We start from the raw sequence: 16007 nt of genomic DNA, 5'->3' as shown, positions 1-16007 counted from the left end.
AGATCTAATTCTTATGGAAAGATTTATACGAATGGTTATTTTCCATCTGTGGTTGCTAGCTACAACTTCGTCTGACGAGGCAACAGGCGTCAAGTGTTTCTTTCTTCGTTACTATATGACTGGTTTTAAACGTTAGTAACGATCTCGATTCCTCTATATTTATTTGTATTGTGCCTGTGTGGCTTGTTTATTGCGCTTATGCGATTTGTGGAGGAGCGACGAATAGTATCGGTTATGGGCAAATTAATATATTGAAGATTTTTTTTACTCGAATATGTATAGATCTAGATTGAGTCAATTCTCCCAATTTGGGACCGAGAGTGTCGAGTGTTAGGACGTTATATAGTTCTCCTTACGACATAATTTTTTGTAACGGACAAGATCCAAAGAATAAAAATCGTCATGAAAATAACTAATATTTATTGTTTAAAAAGTGGCTGAATAGAAAAATATGCTTTATAATTTTAGAAGTCTTTGGAAACATTATTTTGAATTATAAAAATCATCGGCGTCAAAAGAAAACCTATAAAGCTCACCAACATTATTGTTGACGTATTTTCAAAATGTATATGTTTCTAGGTGTTCAAGGTGGCCAGAAGAACTCTCACCACGTGTGAGGATGATGGGTTTGACGTTGAAAATAAATTGTTGGCTCTATAGTAGCCTTTTGTCTCTTTTATGTTGTAAGAAACTGAAATATGCGTATAACGCTTTTGGACTATTAAACAGTGTGTTTTGTCATATTCATACTTCGGATGAATGTAATGTCGAATAAATTATATTATTATATCATTATATGTTGTTGACTATGATCCAAATGTTTAAGTCGCAACCCCGGCATTTCCGCCATTGGTCGGGGTGTGACAGTTTATATGTATTTTCATGATTCAAAATGTCATTATACAATGAATTCATTTATAAAATATAATCGAGTATATATTTCGTGATTTTGAATCAAAGTGATTTTCCAAACAATTATAATTTATGTTTAACTAGATTTTTTTTTATATTTATATAACATTATGTAACTTATAATATTATTATAAACAATTTGAATAATCATGAGAGTTTCAAATGTATGTAGTGAAAGAAAATGCTTCATTTATCTGTCCAAATTGATCAAACTCGGACCGATTTAGCTTAATATACCAAACTACATAACGTTTTTTTTTTATTGAAACCCGGTTTGTATATATTTTGTGTTTTTGAATCAAATTTATTTTTCAAACAATTATAATTTTATGTTTAGGTAACTTATTTATAATATTATTAGAAACAATTTGAAAAATCACGGGAGTTTCAAATGTATGTGATGAAAGTAAAATGCTTCCTTTATCGGTCCAAATTGATCAAACTCGGATCGATTTAACTCAATTTACCAAACTGCATAACGGTTTTTCAACTGAAACTCTGTTTGAACCTAAAAAATCTTGTTCAAAACCATTTTCGGGATTCTAAAACTTAAATGGACAGTTGCCAATAAAGATAATCTCACCAAAGAATACCCTCAAAATCCTAAAAAGGTAGGCATAAGGAAGTTCTCATAGTTTGCTTCATTTGAAACATTTCACAACCTTTCCTATTTATAGAAGAGGAAACATTCTCTTGTTTACTCTCACCATCGATGTGGGATGAAGACATTGTAATAAAACACAGTTTCTTGTTAATAAAACATTATTCAATTTATTTAGTGAAACACCTTTATCTTGTTTACCCTTTCTTTATTGTTCAATCGTTTCATTTTTCTATAATCTCGTAAGTTGCTATCCAAAAAAATAAGTTTTTATTGAATAACTTTTTGTTCAATTCTAAAATCATAAATTCAGTTAGGTACTTAATATAGAAAGTTTGTTTATATGTATTTTCAAGATTTAAAAGTTCATTATAAAAGAATTCATTTATAAAATATAATCTGTGTATATATTCCGTGTTTTTTATCAAATCGAATTTTCAAACAATTATAATTTTATGTTTAGGTAGATGTTTTTTTTATATTTATATAACATTATGTAACTTTTTTAAAATATCATTGGAAACAATTTGGAAAATCACGGGAGTTTCAAATGTTTGTAATGAAAGGAAAATGTTTTTTTATGGTCCAAATAGATCAAACTCGGACCGATTCAACTAAATATACCAAACTACATATTATTTTTTTCTAGTGAAACCCGGTTTGTATATATATTTCATGCTTTTGAATCAAAGTGATTTTTCAAACAGTTATAATTTTAGGTTTAGGTAGATGCTTTTTTATATTTATATAAAATTATGTAACTTATTTATAATATTATTAGAAATAATTTGAAAAATCATGGGAGTTTCAAATGTTTGTTGTGAAAGGAAAATGATTCATTTATAGGTCCAAATTGATCCAACTCCGGTTCAACTCAATATACCCAACTACATAATTTTTTTCTATCTGAAACACGATTTAAACCTGAAAAAATTCGGTTCAAAACCATTTTTGGAATTCTAAAAGTTAACTGAACACTTGCCAATATAGACAATCTCACCTAATAATACCTTCAAAATCCTACAAAGATAGGCATGAGGAAGTTCTCATGGTTTGGTCCCTTTGAAACATTTCACAACATTTCCTATTTATAGAAGAGGAAACATTCTCTTGTTTACTCTCACCATCGATGTGGGATGAAGACATTGTTTTAAAACACCCTTTTCTTGTTTATAGAACATTATTTACCTTATTTATAATATTATTGTAAAGAAATTGAAAAATCATGGGAGTTTCAAATTAATGTGGTGAAAGGAAGTTAAAAAAGGGGGTTTCAAATGCATGAGATTCAAGAAAAATGCTAGCTTTATAAGTATGTATGATAAGTATTACGAAGAAAGCCCCTATGGAGCCTAAGAGTTGCAATTTTAAAATCTCACACCAAGGTCTAAAGTTGAAATTTTGGCATGTCCAAAATATTACCGGTATTTTATATATGATTGATTTTATATATGATTGATCTTCCACGAAGGCTTTGAGATAAATTAATTAACATGAGCCACAATTTGAGGTTTATCTTTTTTTTATAAGTATTCAAAAAATATAATTTTGCATATATAACACATTTTTGATTTTGCAAAAAGGTAAATAGAATAGATGGTTAAAATTATATACCAACGAAAATCAAAGCAAACTGATACATACAAGTTATGTTGTGAAATATAGCATTTACATGTAAACCATAATTTGGTTTGTAGTTTTCCTACCTACAAATTAGTAACCTTGTAAATCTTTGATTTATATTCGAGAGTAAATTACATGAATGCTAAGAATTTTGCCTGCAATAGCGGAGACGGATTTGTCGCCGCTAAAAGTATTCGTCGCCGCTAAAGGCTTTTGTTGGCGATCTGCGTCATTTCAATCTAAACCGTCGATTTAAGAGATGATCATACGACTAGGGTGACATAAGAAACCCCATGTTGTTTTCCTTCCGGCGAGTCGCCGCTAAAGAGTGTGCATCGCCGCTAAAAGCTTATTTTGGCGATCCGCATCATTTCAATCACATTCGTCGATTTAAGCGATGATCCAACAACGTAGAAAATTCTGTGTTGTTTTCCCTCCCACATGTCGCTGTCAATGAGTACGCGTCGCCACTAACGGCCATCGACAATAAAACCCTCTTTGTTCTCACTTTATTTTCCCAATCTTCTGTGTTTTCCCTTCTTCTTTCTGCTCAACCTCATCGGAATTTCACAAAAAACCTCATAATTTCACCCCTCCCTACTCCATTTTTCTCATTTTCTTTTCCTTTTCTCTTCTCCCTACAATTTTTCTAGCATTTGAAATGGTTGCCGGAATTTTGAGATCTCTCACCCTTCTCGCCGGAATATACCCTCACCACCACTGTTATCGCCGAAATATTGATTTTGTAGATGTGTATTTGTATGTCTATTTTGTGTTAGTAGATATGGATGTGTATTTGTATGTGCATTTGTATGTATATGTGTATTTTGAATGAATTTTATGTATGTATATATATATATATATATATGTGTGTGTGTGTGTGTGTGTTTTTGTATGTGCAATTCTATGTATATGTGTTTTTATGTATACGTATGTGTATTATGTATGTATATGTGTATTATATGAATAGAAATACATATAAATAGTGGCAACATCTTTAGTGGCGACGGAGAGCATAAGTGATGACGCATCTTTAGCGGAGACGAAAAACATAAGTGGCAACCAATGAAACATTAGCGACGAACCAACAACGGCGTTAATAGCTTCAGCGGCGACATGTCGCCGCTAATACCTTCAGCGGCGACAGGTTGAACCTTTAGCAGCCACGGGCTAAAGATTAAAATTCCTGGTCTCTATAGTTTGGAGCAATCAATGAATTTGGTGCCTAAATCTTTTCTTAAGTTATATATGTACGTAGTGAAATATTGCATTAATTTGGATGTGAACAAAAGTTTGGTTCGGAGTTCTCTTACTTTTGTGCTATTGATCACTTGTATAAATGATGAACTACCTCCACAAAACAAATCAACTTGTATAGAAACTCTAATCTTTTACTTTGATTTTGCTTTCAGTTTCCAAATTGTATCACGGAAGAAAATTATACATAAATAAATATATATAAAAAATGGAATTATCAGAAACAGCTAATTCGTACCCATCATCACCACCGGATAAGATAAGATCAAAACAACTAAAAAAAGAGTAAAGCCTTTTTATTATTTTTTCATGGAAGGAATGTTCTTCATTGACCTTCGATACAATCTACAAATTATAGAATTTTGCTCTTGGTAATGCATCGCAAAGTCTTCCTAATTCCTAGTCATTAGAATTCGGTAGTGTTTTTGTTAAGTATTTATAATTTTAGTTTAACGATTTCTTAGAATTAATGTTGTTGTTGTTGTTTATTTATTTATTTATTTTGGTTTTGTGGCCAAAATGGCATTGGACGAATTGGCAGTGGAAGGATCAGACGAATCAAGAAAGCGGAGCAGGGAAGTAGGCGGAGGCGGAGCGGTGGAGCATGTTTGAGATATCACGATTTTTTTTTTGGAAGAATCGTGATACTTTTGGAATTTTAAAATTGAAATAACTAATTATATTCTTATTTCACGTACCCTTTCCTTCTTATAATGAATTATTTGATTTGATAAGGATTGATATGTTGGTTTATTTGATAATAGATTTATGGTGTTTGCATTGTGGATTAGTATATTGGTTTATTTGATAAAAGATTTATGGTGTTTGCATTGTGGATTAGTACATCAAGTTTTATATCGATATCTCTTAAAGATTTAACTTATTTCACATCTATAAATAAGAATTATTTGGTTTTGTGCATCGTATATTTATGCTTTGTGTTTTGACAAAACTGCAAAAATAGTCCTTGTGGTTTCTCATTTTATGTGGTTACGGTCCAAACGTTTAAAAAGTTGTAGATTTGGTCCTTTTCAACAAGTTTTGTTGTGGTTTTGGTCCCTCATCCGTTAAGTTCCTTAAAATGACAATTTTACCCCCAGGGACCATTTTCACAGTTTTGTCTTTTATTATACTATTAGGACCAATTTTGCATACATTCTTTTTTATTTTAATGAAATATTATATATTAATAGATATTATTTTTAATATATAATATATATTAACAAATATTTTTTTATTGGATTATTAATTTATTTTAGTTGATTTTTAAAAAAAAAATTGTTGGAGTAATTCTTTTTTATTAAATTATTATATATCAATACATATGGTTTTTAATATATAATATTTATATCATAATAAATATTATATTATTAGATTATTAATTTTTTTAGTTAATTTTTTTAATTTTTAATTATTTTTTATTGTATTGTTACTTTTTATTTATTATTTTCTTCATATACTAAATGTTGTTTTATTGGATTATTAATTTATTTTAGTTAATTCTTTTTATTTTTTTTATTTTTTTTGTCGAAGTAATTCTTTTTTATTGAATTATTATATATCAGTACATATAGTTTTTAATATATAATATTTATATCATAATAAATATAATATTATGAGATTATTACATATTACAAAACATTATTTTATTGGATTATTAATTTCTTTTAGTTGATTCTTCTTATAATTTATTTTTGTTGGAGCAATTCGTTTTTATCAGATTATTATATATCAACAAATATTATTTTTAATATATAATATTTACATCGTAATAAATAATACATTATTGGATTATTAATTTTTGTAATTTGTTTTTTTGAATTATTAATTTATTGAAATATTAATTTTAATTTATTATTTTTTTAATATAATAAATATTATCTTATTGGATTGTTATTTTATTTTGAATTTATACTATTAATTGTTTTTAATTTTATTAGTTTCACCATAATGTCGTCGAAATACGTAAAAGTGTCGCTTATCATCGTCAAAAATTAGCAGGATCACCTCCAAACACCTTCATCGGAGGTTCAATAGATACCATACCCTATTCCACCCAGCGTTGTTGGTAGCCACCTGCGACAACCTCTTCATAATCCACTGGAATCCTTCATATCCCACATAATGCGCAACAAACCCCGATAAAATTTATAAGTGGTGGTGGTGACCGAGTGATGGTGGTTGTATTTTCCCAATGATTTCTCATTATAAGCTAGATGAAATGAAAGTGTTTGGCAGCGATCCTAACAATTTCGATGATGAGAGACGACGATTTCACGTATCCCATGGCTTTATGGTGGAACCAATAAAATTAACAAGAACTATTATTATAATCCGATAAAATAATATTTAGTATATGAAGAAAATAATAAATTAAAAGTAATAATCCAATAAAAAATAGTTTTAAAAAAGTTACAAAAATTAACTAAAAGATAATAATAATCCAATAATATAATACTTATTATGATATAAATATTATATATTAAAAATTATATGTATTGATATATTATAATTCAATAAAAAAATAATTACTTCGACAATTTAAAAAAAAGAATTAACTAAAATAAATTAATAATCCAATAAAATAATATTTAGTATATGAAGAAAATAATAAATTAAAAGAAATAAAAGAAATAATCCAATAAAAATAATTCAAAAAAAAAGAATTAAAAATATTAACTAAAGAAAATTAATAATCCAATAATATAATATTTATTATGATATAAATATTATATATTAAAAACTATATGTATTGATATGTAATAACTCAATAAAAAGAATTACTCTAACAAAAAAACTAAAAAAAATCAACTATAATAAATTAATAATCCAATAAAACAATATTTATTAATATATAATAGTATATATTAAAAATAATATTTACTAATATATAATACTTCAATAAAATAAAAAAGAATGTATGCAAAAATGGTCTTTATGGTATGGTAAAAGACAACTTTGAAAATGGTCCCTGAGGGTAAAATTGTCATTTTAAAAAAGTGAACAGCCAATCAGTTAAACTTAACGGACGAGAGACCAAAACCACAATAAAACTTGTTGAAAATGACCAAATCTGTAACTTTTCAAACGTTTGGACCATAACCACATAAAATAAGAAACCACGGGGACCATTTTTGCAAGTTTGTCTCGTGTTTTGGAATTTATAAAGGAAATTGACTTATTAGAGTAATTATTTTTTTTGTTTGTTCATGTTTGAATAAAAAAAATTTGTACACATTTAGGCAACGAATTTGCTGGAAGTGTTCATATATGGCTGTTATAACCGATTGTAGCAAATTACAACCGGTCGTAATGGTCATATGTGACCACTACTTACAATTTCGTTACCTAGATGTGTACAAAAAAATATTACCTAAATATGAACAAAACGAAAAACTAATTACCACGATAAGTCAATTTTCCTTTTCACTAGCAGTTGATTCTAATGTCTGCAATATTAATAGATTCAGTTAATTTTTCTTAAAACAATATTTATGAAAATTTATGAGTATTTAAATTGACTACGACATGTTTGTAGTTGTTTTTGGTAGCATAATTATCAAATAGCTTTATATATATGAGATAAGAGCAATGTTATCGATGCACATAAAAAATCACTTCTATTTTTTGTATATTTTAAATTCATGTAACATGGAACAAACTTCATTGAAGATGATGTTCTTTTTTATGTTATTCGTCTCCATCTCTAGTATTTTTTTTTTGTCTTTATTACAATTCTCTGGTTTCTAAGTGTTGTTTGTTTTTCACTAACGAATTGAACATGCTTTGCAAGTATGCAAATTCAAGTGTTTCGGCTGACATAGTTGTCGGTGTGAGTAGTTGGTGTGACGCGGATGATAATTGTCATATTTATTGTCGAGTTGTTATGCCAGCTAACAATATAGTTTTAAAAATATTTAGCATTTCAGTTAAATTTATATGAAATCAAAAGTATAAGCTAAAATAAAAGGAGTTAAATTGACTTGTCAAAGTAATTACCTTTTTGTGTGACTGTTACGACCGGTGTTAATTTGCTCAAATCCTTGACGCATTAAAAATTTGATCAAATCCTTTATAGTGTATGATATAAAATGATATAGAGCTAGGTGTGAGACCATGTATTACATGAGTTTATTTTAAAAAATATATATATAGAATTTTAACAATTTGAAAATTTTGAATTTGTAAGAAAAATAAGAAAAATTTTGAATTATTAAAATTAGTGAGCCTTTAATGTATTGAATACATCTTCTACCCTAATAAATAAAAATGATTTTGCCACATGTCATTCTCTCATTCAATTGGCCACTTGTCATTTTGTCATTATTTTGAGATATATTTATTTTCCACTAGTCATTTACTTCATTTTTTATTTCCAATATATCATTAATATAACTTCCATAAATTAAAACTACCATAATGACTATTAATTTCAAATTTCAAATTCTAAATTTTAATTTCAATTTCAAATAAATTTACAGTTTAAACCTTTATGTTTAGCATTTTGTTATAATTTACCCGTTTAGTACACAAATTTGATAACTAAACACATAATTTTAATTAATTTATTTTTTGCATGTTTTTTTCTCATAATTTTCAGTTATCTTAAATTTCAAATTCAAATAAATTTTCCATTTAATCATTTATATTAACATTTTGTTTTAATCAACCCGTATAATATACGGGTCTCACACCTAGTTACATATATACACCATTTTTAATAAATACCTTACATATATATTACCTTACATATTAAATGTGAAATTTTAATTTAATAAAATAAAAATATAATAAAATGACTAATGGAAAATAGAAAATTTAAAAATTCTACAAAATGCCATGTGTTCAAATTAATGAGTAGAGGACATGTGGTAAAAAAAACTTTCATTTATTATAGTAGATATATTTCTATTGGTAAATGTTAAATATTTTATCTTTTAGTTTCAGTTAATATAAGATAATATAGATATGTGAAATCCTGATATTGAGGTAGGTTAGTATCATGCTTATCCACAAACCAAACCCTACTTTTCAAGTATCTAATAAATATACATACATCGATCATCAAGCTACCATATATAAACTCTATCAATGGCTTCCGAAGACATGATCACGCTTAAGCTTTTAGTCCACAAGGGAACCCAAAAGGTCTTATATGCAGAAGCCCCTAAAGAGTTTGTGGATTTCCTTCTGCACTTGTTCTCTTTGCCTCTCGGCACAATCAACCAACTCCTGGGCTCCAAACATATGGTCGGTGGGTTAGGTAAACTAAAAGAAAGCGTCGAAAGCCTTAATCCGATTTACTTTCAACCTGGCATCAATAAAGATAATATCTTTAGTTCCAAAACAGCGTTCAATGGGAACATGTTTCTGCTGTTGGATGATGTTTCTGCTAATGAGAGATTACCGGTTACATCAACAAAAAAAGTCTACACGTGTAGTTATTTTGGCATAAGTAGGAACGGTTATCAACATCAATATTGTCTTAGTACGACTGAGAATCCGGCTACTTTGTGTCCTACTTGCAGCCGTTCCATGAATGTCCCTTTGAACCTCATTGGAACACCGGTGGTAAATTTAAAGGAAGCTGATCAGGAGAAACCGAAGGCAGGTTTTGTGAAAGAAGTGGTGACTTATATGGTGATGGATGATTTGGTGGTGAAGCCTATGTCCACTATTTCAAGCATAACTCTCATCAATAGTTTTGCAGTCAAGGATCTGAGTCAGCTTGAGGAGAAAACATTACCTTTCGGAAAAGATGAGGTAATATTAATTAATATCTTTCTTAATTTATATACTCCACTTTCTTTAATGAAATACATGTACATCACATACATACGGTGATAATATAAACGGGAAACCCAAAGACGACTGGAAAACCCACGATATATGATACCTAGTTTTATATTTAATAAACCAGTTAGTTTAAATAAATATTATTTCTTTTACGTTATTTATTTATTTATTTTTCTAAAAATCGACTGACGACCATTAATTTAATTTCCCAACATCCACCCTCATGCCATTTCTTTATAGTAATTTCTTTTAAGCTATAATTAGGTGTGAGATCCAAAATTTTATTTAAATTTGAAATTTTAGATTTGAAATTTAAATTTAAAAGGAAACATATTAAATACTATATGAATATTAATATTGTAATTGATTGGTTATTTTCAATTAAGGCTATTATTAATTGTGGTGTAAATATGATGTGTTAATTAAGAAAATAGAAAAAAATAATAAAATGATAAATGGAAAAAAAAACAATTATTCAAAAATACCAAGAAATGACATGTGTCCAAATTAATAAGAGAGTGACATGTGGCAAAATTATTTTCATTTATTAGGGAGGACTAGTGACGAAAGGCTATTTTGGCCTAATCGCTTCAAAGTGATCCTCAAAGCCAATTTCAAATAAATTTGGGTTTTCTAATTTCATTTTCATGGCATAAGGTAAGAGAACCATGGGATGTCGATTTGATTTACATTACATAACGGGAAGCAGAATATATATATATATATATATATATATATATATATATATATATATATATATATATATATATATATATATATATATATATATATATATATATATATATATATATATAAAAGTAGTTTTTTTGCCATGTGTCAATATGTTAGACATTGTAATAAATATCATGACACTTATCAATCTATTAATTCTTCATTTCAAATTTCAAATTTTAAAATTTAAATCATATTTTAATTACATTAAATTAATAACATTAGAATAAAAATAAAATAAAATTTATACAAATTATAATAAAATAAAATCTTACAAATTATAAGATAATATGTTTTACGTATTTATTTGAATCAACGATTATAATTTTATATATAACTAAAAAAATATCTTTTATTTAATAAGTTATTTAAAATTATTAATTAATAGTTTTGAGTTTTTATTTAGAAAATTTAATTAATTTTCTAACCGTGGTTCCACGGGTTATAAACTAGTATATATATATATATATATATATATATATATATATATATATATATATATATATATATATATATATATATATATATATATATATATATATATATATATATATATATATATATATATATGTGTGTGTGTGTGTGTGTGTGGATTCCATTCACTAATTTATTCGATCTTCATTTCCGAATTGAACCGTTACATGATGGAGAGCATGTAAAGTCGCAATTAAAACGACCAACCTTGCCTTTCTGGGAAAACTAGCAACCTGGTTATATATGAGTGTTTTTTTTTTTGTCAAAACCAATCTTTACCAAAAAAAATTATGCCATCCCCTTCGATATACAACTCTCTCCTCCATTCACAATTCTTCATGGCGATGAAGCGATGTGTGCAGATTATGATCCTTTATCTTATCAAATACAACACAAATAGATCCCACTGGGTGTGGAGGAAAACCAGGATAGAAACTTAGGAGAAAAAAGTTGAAAAGAGGAAGGTGATTGAAGTAAAGTTTAAAACAGAGATGTCACTGAATTTCTATGGCGTTCCCTCGGGTTTAAAGACGAAAGTGCAGTTTCTGACGAAGAGGGAAGGTCTCCAAAATGCTTGTGTTTAATTTTACCCCCAGTTACCTCATGTATACCGATGACGATGAAAGCATCTCCTCTATTGCACCACCGATCATGGATGATGAAGTGGGACCGATGCACAGATTGCTACACCGTCTTTCTCCATGAACCACCAACGTTGAAGAAGAAGGTGATTTGTATGTCGAAATTCATGGGGTTTGAAAATTTGCCAATTTGCTATCTTTTAGTAAATACTTTTAAAATTATAATACACTAGTAAATAATTTTCTAAAACACTAGCCTCGTGTACAAAACTCTTGATAATATAAATTGGAAACCCAAAGAACGGAAAACCCAACTATGGTCTCGACACTTTTTAGATTTAAACGTTTCGTGTATAAGGAGAGAATAAGGAGAATAAAAGGGAAGAAGGAATGAATATATAAGAAATTAAGACATCCTAATGGCTTTAATTTATAGCCTAATACAACTCAAAATAACATGAAAACTTCTTAATTAATGGTGTTTAATTATTAAGCAAACACCTAAATAATGAAGAAAATTCAGCTTGCCCAGCAGAAAATGCCAACACTTTAAAAAAAAAAAGAGACTCTGTTAGGTTCATCAAACTCATATAATGCAAAATAGGGCTTAAAAGCAATATCAAACATGTTTTAGTACTATCAACTTTGTTGTTTATATATCTCTCTTGATATGCATTCGTTTGTTTAAATTTTGACAGGCATTGAAGCTCTTGAGGGCATCTTTATCAACCAATGAAGTGCTAACCACTCTATATCAGAAAACAAACGATGCTTAGATCATTGTTCTTGCTATGTTTTTGAGGGCTTTGACTTTAATTTTATATGACTGTTTTCATGATTTGATGTCGTCTATGGCCTTCTTATTTAAGGTTTTAACGGTTAGATATTCTGGTTTAATTTCCTAATGAGGAGTGTGACTATATTTTTTGTTTATGAATTATGACTTTATTTGATTTTGTCCTATCTTATAATGTGTAAATTTAATAAGTATGCAACAGAAAAAGAAAAATGTACATATTTATATGTATATATAAGTATTGCTAAAAAAGCCCCTCTGGAGCCTAGGAGTTGCAATTTTAAAATCTCACACCAAGGTCCAAAGTTGAAATTTTGGCATGTCCAAAATATTACCATTTTCTACAATTGATCTTTCACGAAAGCTGAGGTAAATTAATATATTACCGTGTTCTACAATTTATCTTTCACGAAGGCTAAGGTAAATTAATATTTAACATGAGCCACACTTTGAGGTTTATCTTTTTTATATAAGTATTGCAAAAAAAATATACTTTTGCATATATATAATTATATATCACACTTTTGATTTTGCAAAAAGGTAAATAAATTAGATGGTTAAAATTATATATATACAAACGAAAAACAAATCAAACTACTAAAGATCCATACAAGTTATGTTATAAAATATAGCATTTACAATTACATGTAAACCATTATTTGGGTTGTAGGTTTCCTACCTACAAATTAGTAACCTTGTAAATCTTTGATTTATAATCTATAATAAATTACACGAATGATCTCTATAGTTTGGAGTAATATAAATTTTGTGCCTAAATCTTTTTTTAGGATGTGCTTGAATTATTTTTTTTATTTTTTTTATTTATCACAAAAGTATTTTTAGGAAAAGTGTTTATTAGTTTATAACTTTTTGGGAAACAGTTTTTACAAGCTTTTGGGTTAGCTTTTATGATAGGAAAAACTGAAAAGGCAATACCTTGGTTTTAAAAATGTTTTTATGAAAAACTAAGATTTTCTAGCTTTTAGAAAGCTTCATATTTTGTCTATGTAAAAAGCTCCAAAAAACTATTTCAATAGCTATTTTAAATACCCAAACATTTTTTTTACCTTATTAGCTTTTTAAAAAGTTAATAAGTTAATAAACTATTTTGTGAAGCAATCTCAAACACTCACCTAATATCGGATCGTGATTATGGTTTTGTTTTATTACCACTTCTATTTTGGTTCAGGTTGTGACGTGTTGGGGGTTGATTGTGTCCATGATTTTGTCGTCTTATGTTGACCGGTTATCTAGCTTGGTTCTCTTCATTTCGCATGCAATAATAACCGAAGGTCATTTAAGGTTGTTTTTATTCTGTGGCGGCATATATTAATTGGTGTTTAGAAATACTCGATTGTTTTTGCAGGACCAAACCGAAATCGACTGATATATTTGATAGACTCGTTACTAAATCCTTCATTTGGTGTAATAATAGGAATATGAAGGCTAATGTTAATTGGCGGGTAGCTTCAAAACCCAACTTGATATTGATGTAGATAAAATTGCAAAAATGGTCCCTAGCTATGGTTGTCAAATTTATGTAGTTTTGGTTCAAAATAGTTTAGTGATGCATAAGTAGTCCAATTTTGGATACTTTGTGTGATTTTGGTCCCTATAATTGGCATTTATATGTAGTTTTGGTCCATACTCCACCTAAAATGACAAATCTGCCATTGAATAATTTTCTTTTTAATTTCATTGCATTTCTTTTCTAATTATTCTAATTAAAAAAAAAAACAAACCATGCCTTTTATCTTGTCCGTCTGGGCTTCTCTCTGTCCCTCTCCCTCTCTCTCTCTCTCTCTCTCTCTCTCTCTCTCTCTCTCTCTCTCTCTCTCTCTCTCTCTCTCTCTCTCTCTCTCTCTCTCGCTATTATGTTCTTCATCCCCATGACCCATATCCGTGTTCCCAAACTGAATCCGTTTTGATTAGTACAGAAATGTGAATGAAAGTTTTGCTAATTTTGGATTTGGAATCTGTTTCCGAACCGGAAGCAACCCTTTCTTCTCCATATTCAAATTATCACAGAACCCACCACCCCTCATCATCAATCTTTTTCAAACCCAAACACTATCAATGACGGCTTTCTTTGCTCCTGATAATCGAAGACCCACATGCCTCTCTCCGCTCCCTACTCGTGCAAAACCTCTTACCCCTAGCAAACGCTGGTGAAGATGGCTTGCAACCCAGATGTAAATTCAAGCAATGTTGCCTACTTACCACCACCCCCTTCGTCTACTCCGGTAGCTCCATATGTGTGTTTCAAGATCTGCAAACGAGAGAGACATACCTGATCTGTTCTTTAAACCTATCGATCTACAAATTTAAACTCGAGGAAGAAGAGAGAGGTTATAAAACCCTTCAAATTGGATTCATCTTTTTTTAAACCATTGATCATTAGGTGTTTTAGGTCTTTTGGGAGGTAGAGGTAGTTGAAAAAAATCCAATGAATGATGGTTTGGTGGTCGGTGGTGAATAATAATCTCGTTAATGAAGAAAAGTTGAGGGTGTGGGGAGATGGAGAAGGTTGTCGGCGAATAGTGGTGGAGAACAACAATGGTGGTGAATGATGATGGCATCATCTTCTATGGCGGTGGTGGAAGCGGCTAAAACCCTAATCATTGAAAGATAGAGGTGGTAGTGTTTGGGTAGGGACAACTCCGATCAGAAGGGTGGTGTTTGTAGGGAAATTTCATCGGGGTCTAAGGAAAGAAAGACGGGAGTGAGGGTGGGATTAGATGTTTGTAATGAATTCGGTCAGCAACTATCAAACGACCCCAATCTCTTATAGTTAACCTATGGATTTAGATTATTATCATTTTATTAATTTTAATCTATAATTAAATAACTTTTTGTTAATCTTTTTCAATAACTTTTTTCTTTAATTTTACATAATTTATCATTATCTATTTAAAATAGTGTATAAAATCCTCTCCGTTAAAATAATCATTTTCTAAACACACATCATATTTTATAAACGTTAAATAACATAAACAAACGAAAATACACAAGTCTTTATTTTATACATAAAATACTAAAAATTAATGTGGAAGTTATAAAAAAATTGAAATTATTATATAATCATTATAAATATATAATTCTTATATAATATGTCATTAGATATTTGATATAAATAATTAATTAGTAAATAATTAAAAATATTTAAAACTAAAATGGAATTAAAGGATAAAAATATGATTAGAATAAATGATAAATAACTTAAAACTAATAGTAA

General features: G+C 28.6%; 1 protein-coding gene across 1 annotated transcript; it reads left to right on the top strand.

Moving 5' to 3' along the window:
* The first annotated feature begins 9433 nt into the window (after positions 1 to 9433).
* LOC111888946 (uncharacterized) lies at positions 9434 to 12911 on the top strand. Its single transcript, XM_042897518.2, has 2 exons — positions 9434 to 10156; positions 12675 to 12911. The coding sequence occupies exons 1-2, from the start codon at positions 9485 to 9487 to the stop codon at positions 12750 to 12752; spliced, it is 750 nt and encodes a 249-aa protein (XP_042753452.1). The 5' UTR covers positions 9434 to 9484; the 3' UTR covers positions 12753 to 12911.
* The last annotated feature ends 3096 nt before the right edge of the window (positions 12912 to 16007 follow it).

This window comes from Lactuca sativa, chromosome 8 (assembly GCF_002870075.4).
Source record: "Lactuca sativa cultivar Salinas chromosome 8, Lsat_Salinas_v11, whole genome shotgun sequence".
NCBI classification, from domain to species: Eukaryota; Viridiplantae; Streptophyta; class Magnoliopsida; order Asterales; family Asteraceae; genus Lactuca; species Lactuca sativa.
The sequence above is the reverse complement of the archived record's forward strand: the minus strand, read 5'-3'. Positions and strand labels throughout refer to the sequence as shown.

Excerpts from the sequence above, each read along its gene's own strand:
- LOC111888946 (XM_042897518.2), top strand. The coding sequence starts at position 9,485 with ATGGCTTCCGAAGACATGATCACGCTTAAGCTTTTAGTCCACAAGGGA. Across the intron at positions 10,157-12,674 it reads TACCTTTCGGAAAAGATGAG|GCATTGAAGCTCTTGAGGGC; the intron begins GTAATATTAATT and ends AAATTTTGACAG.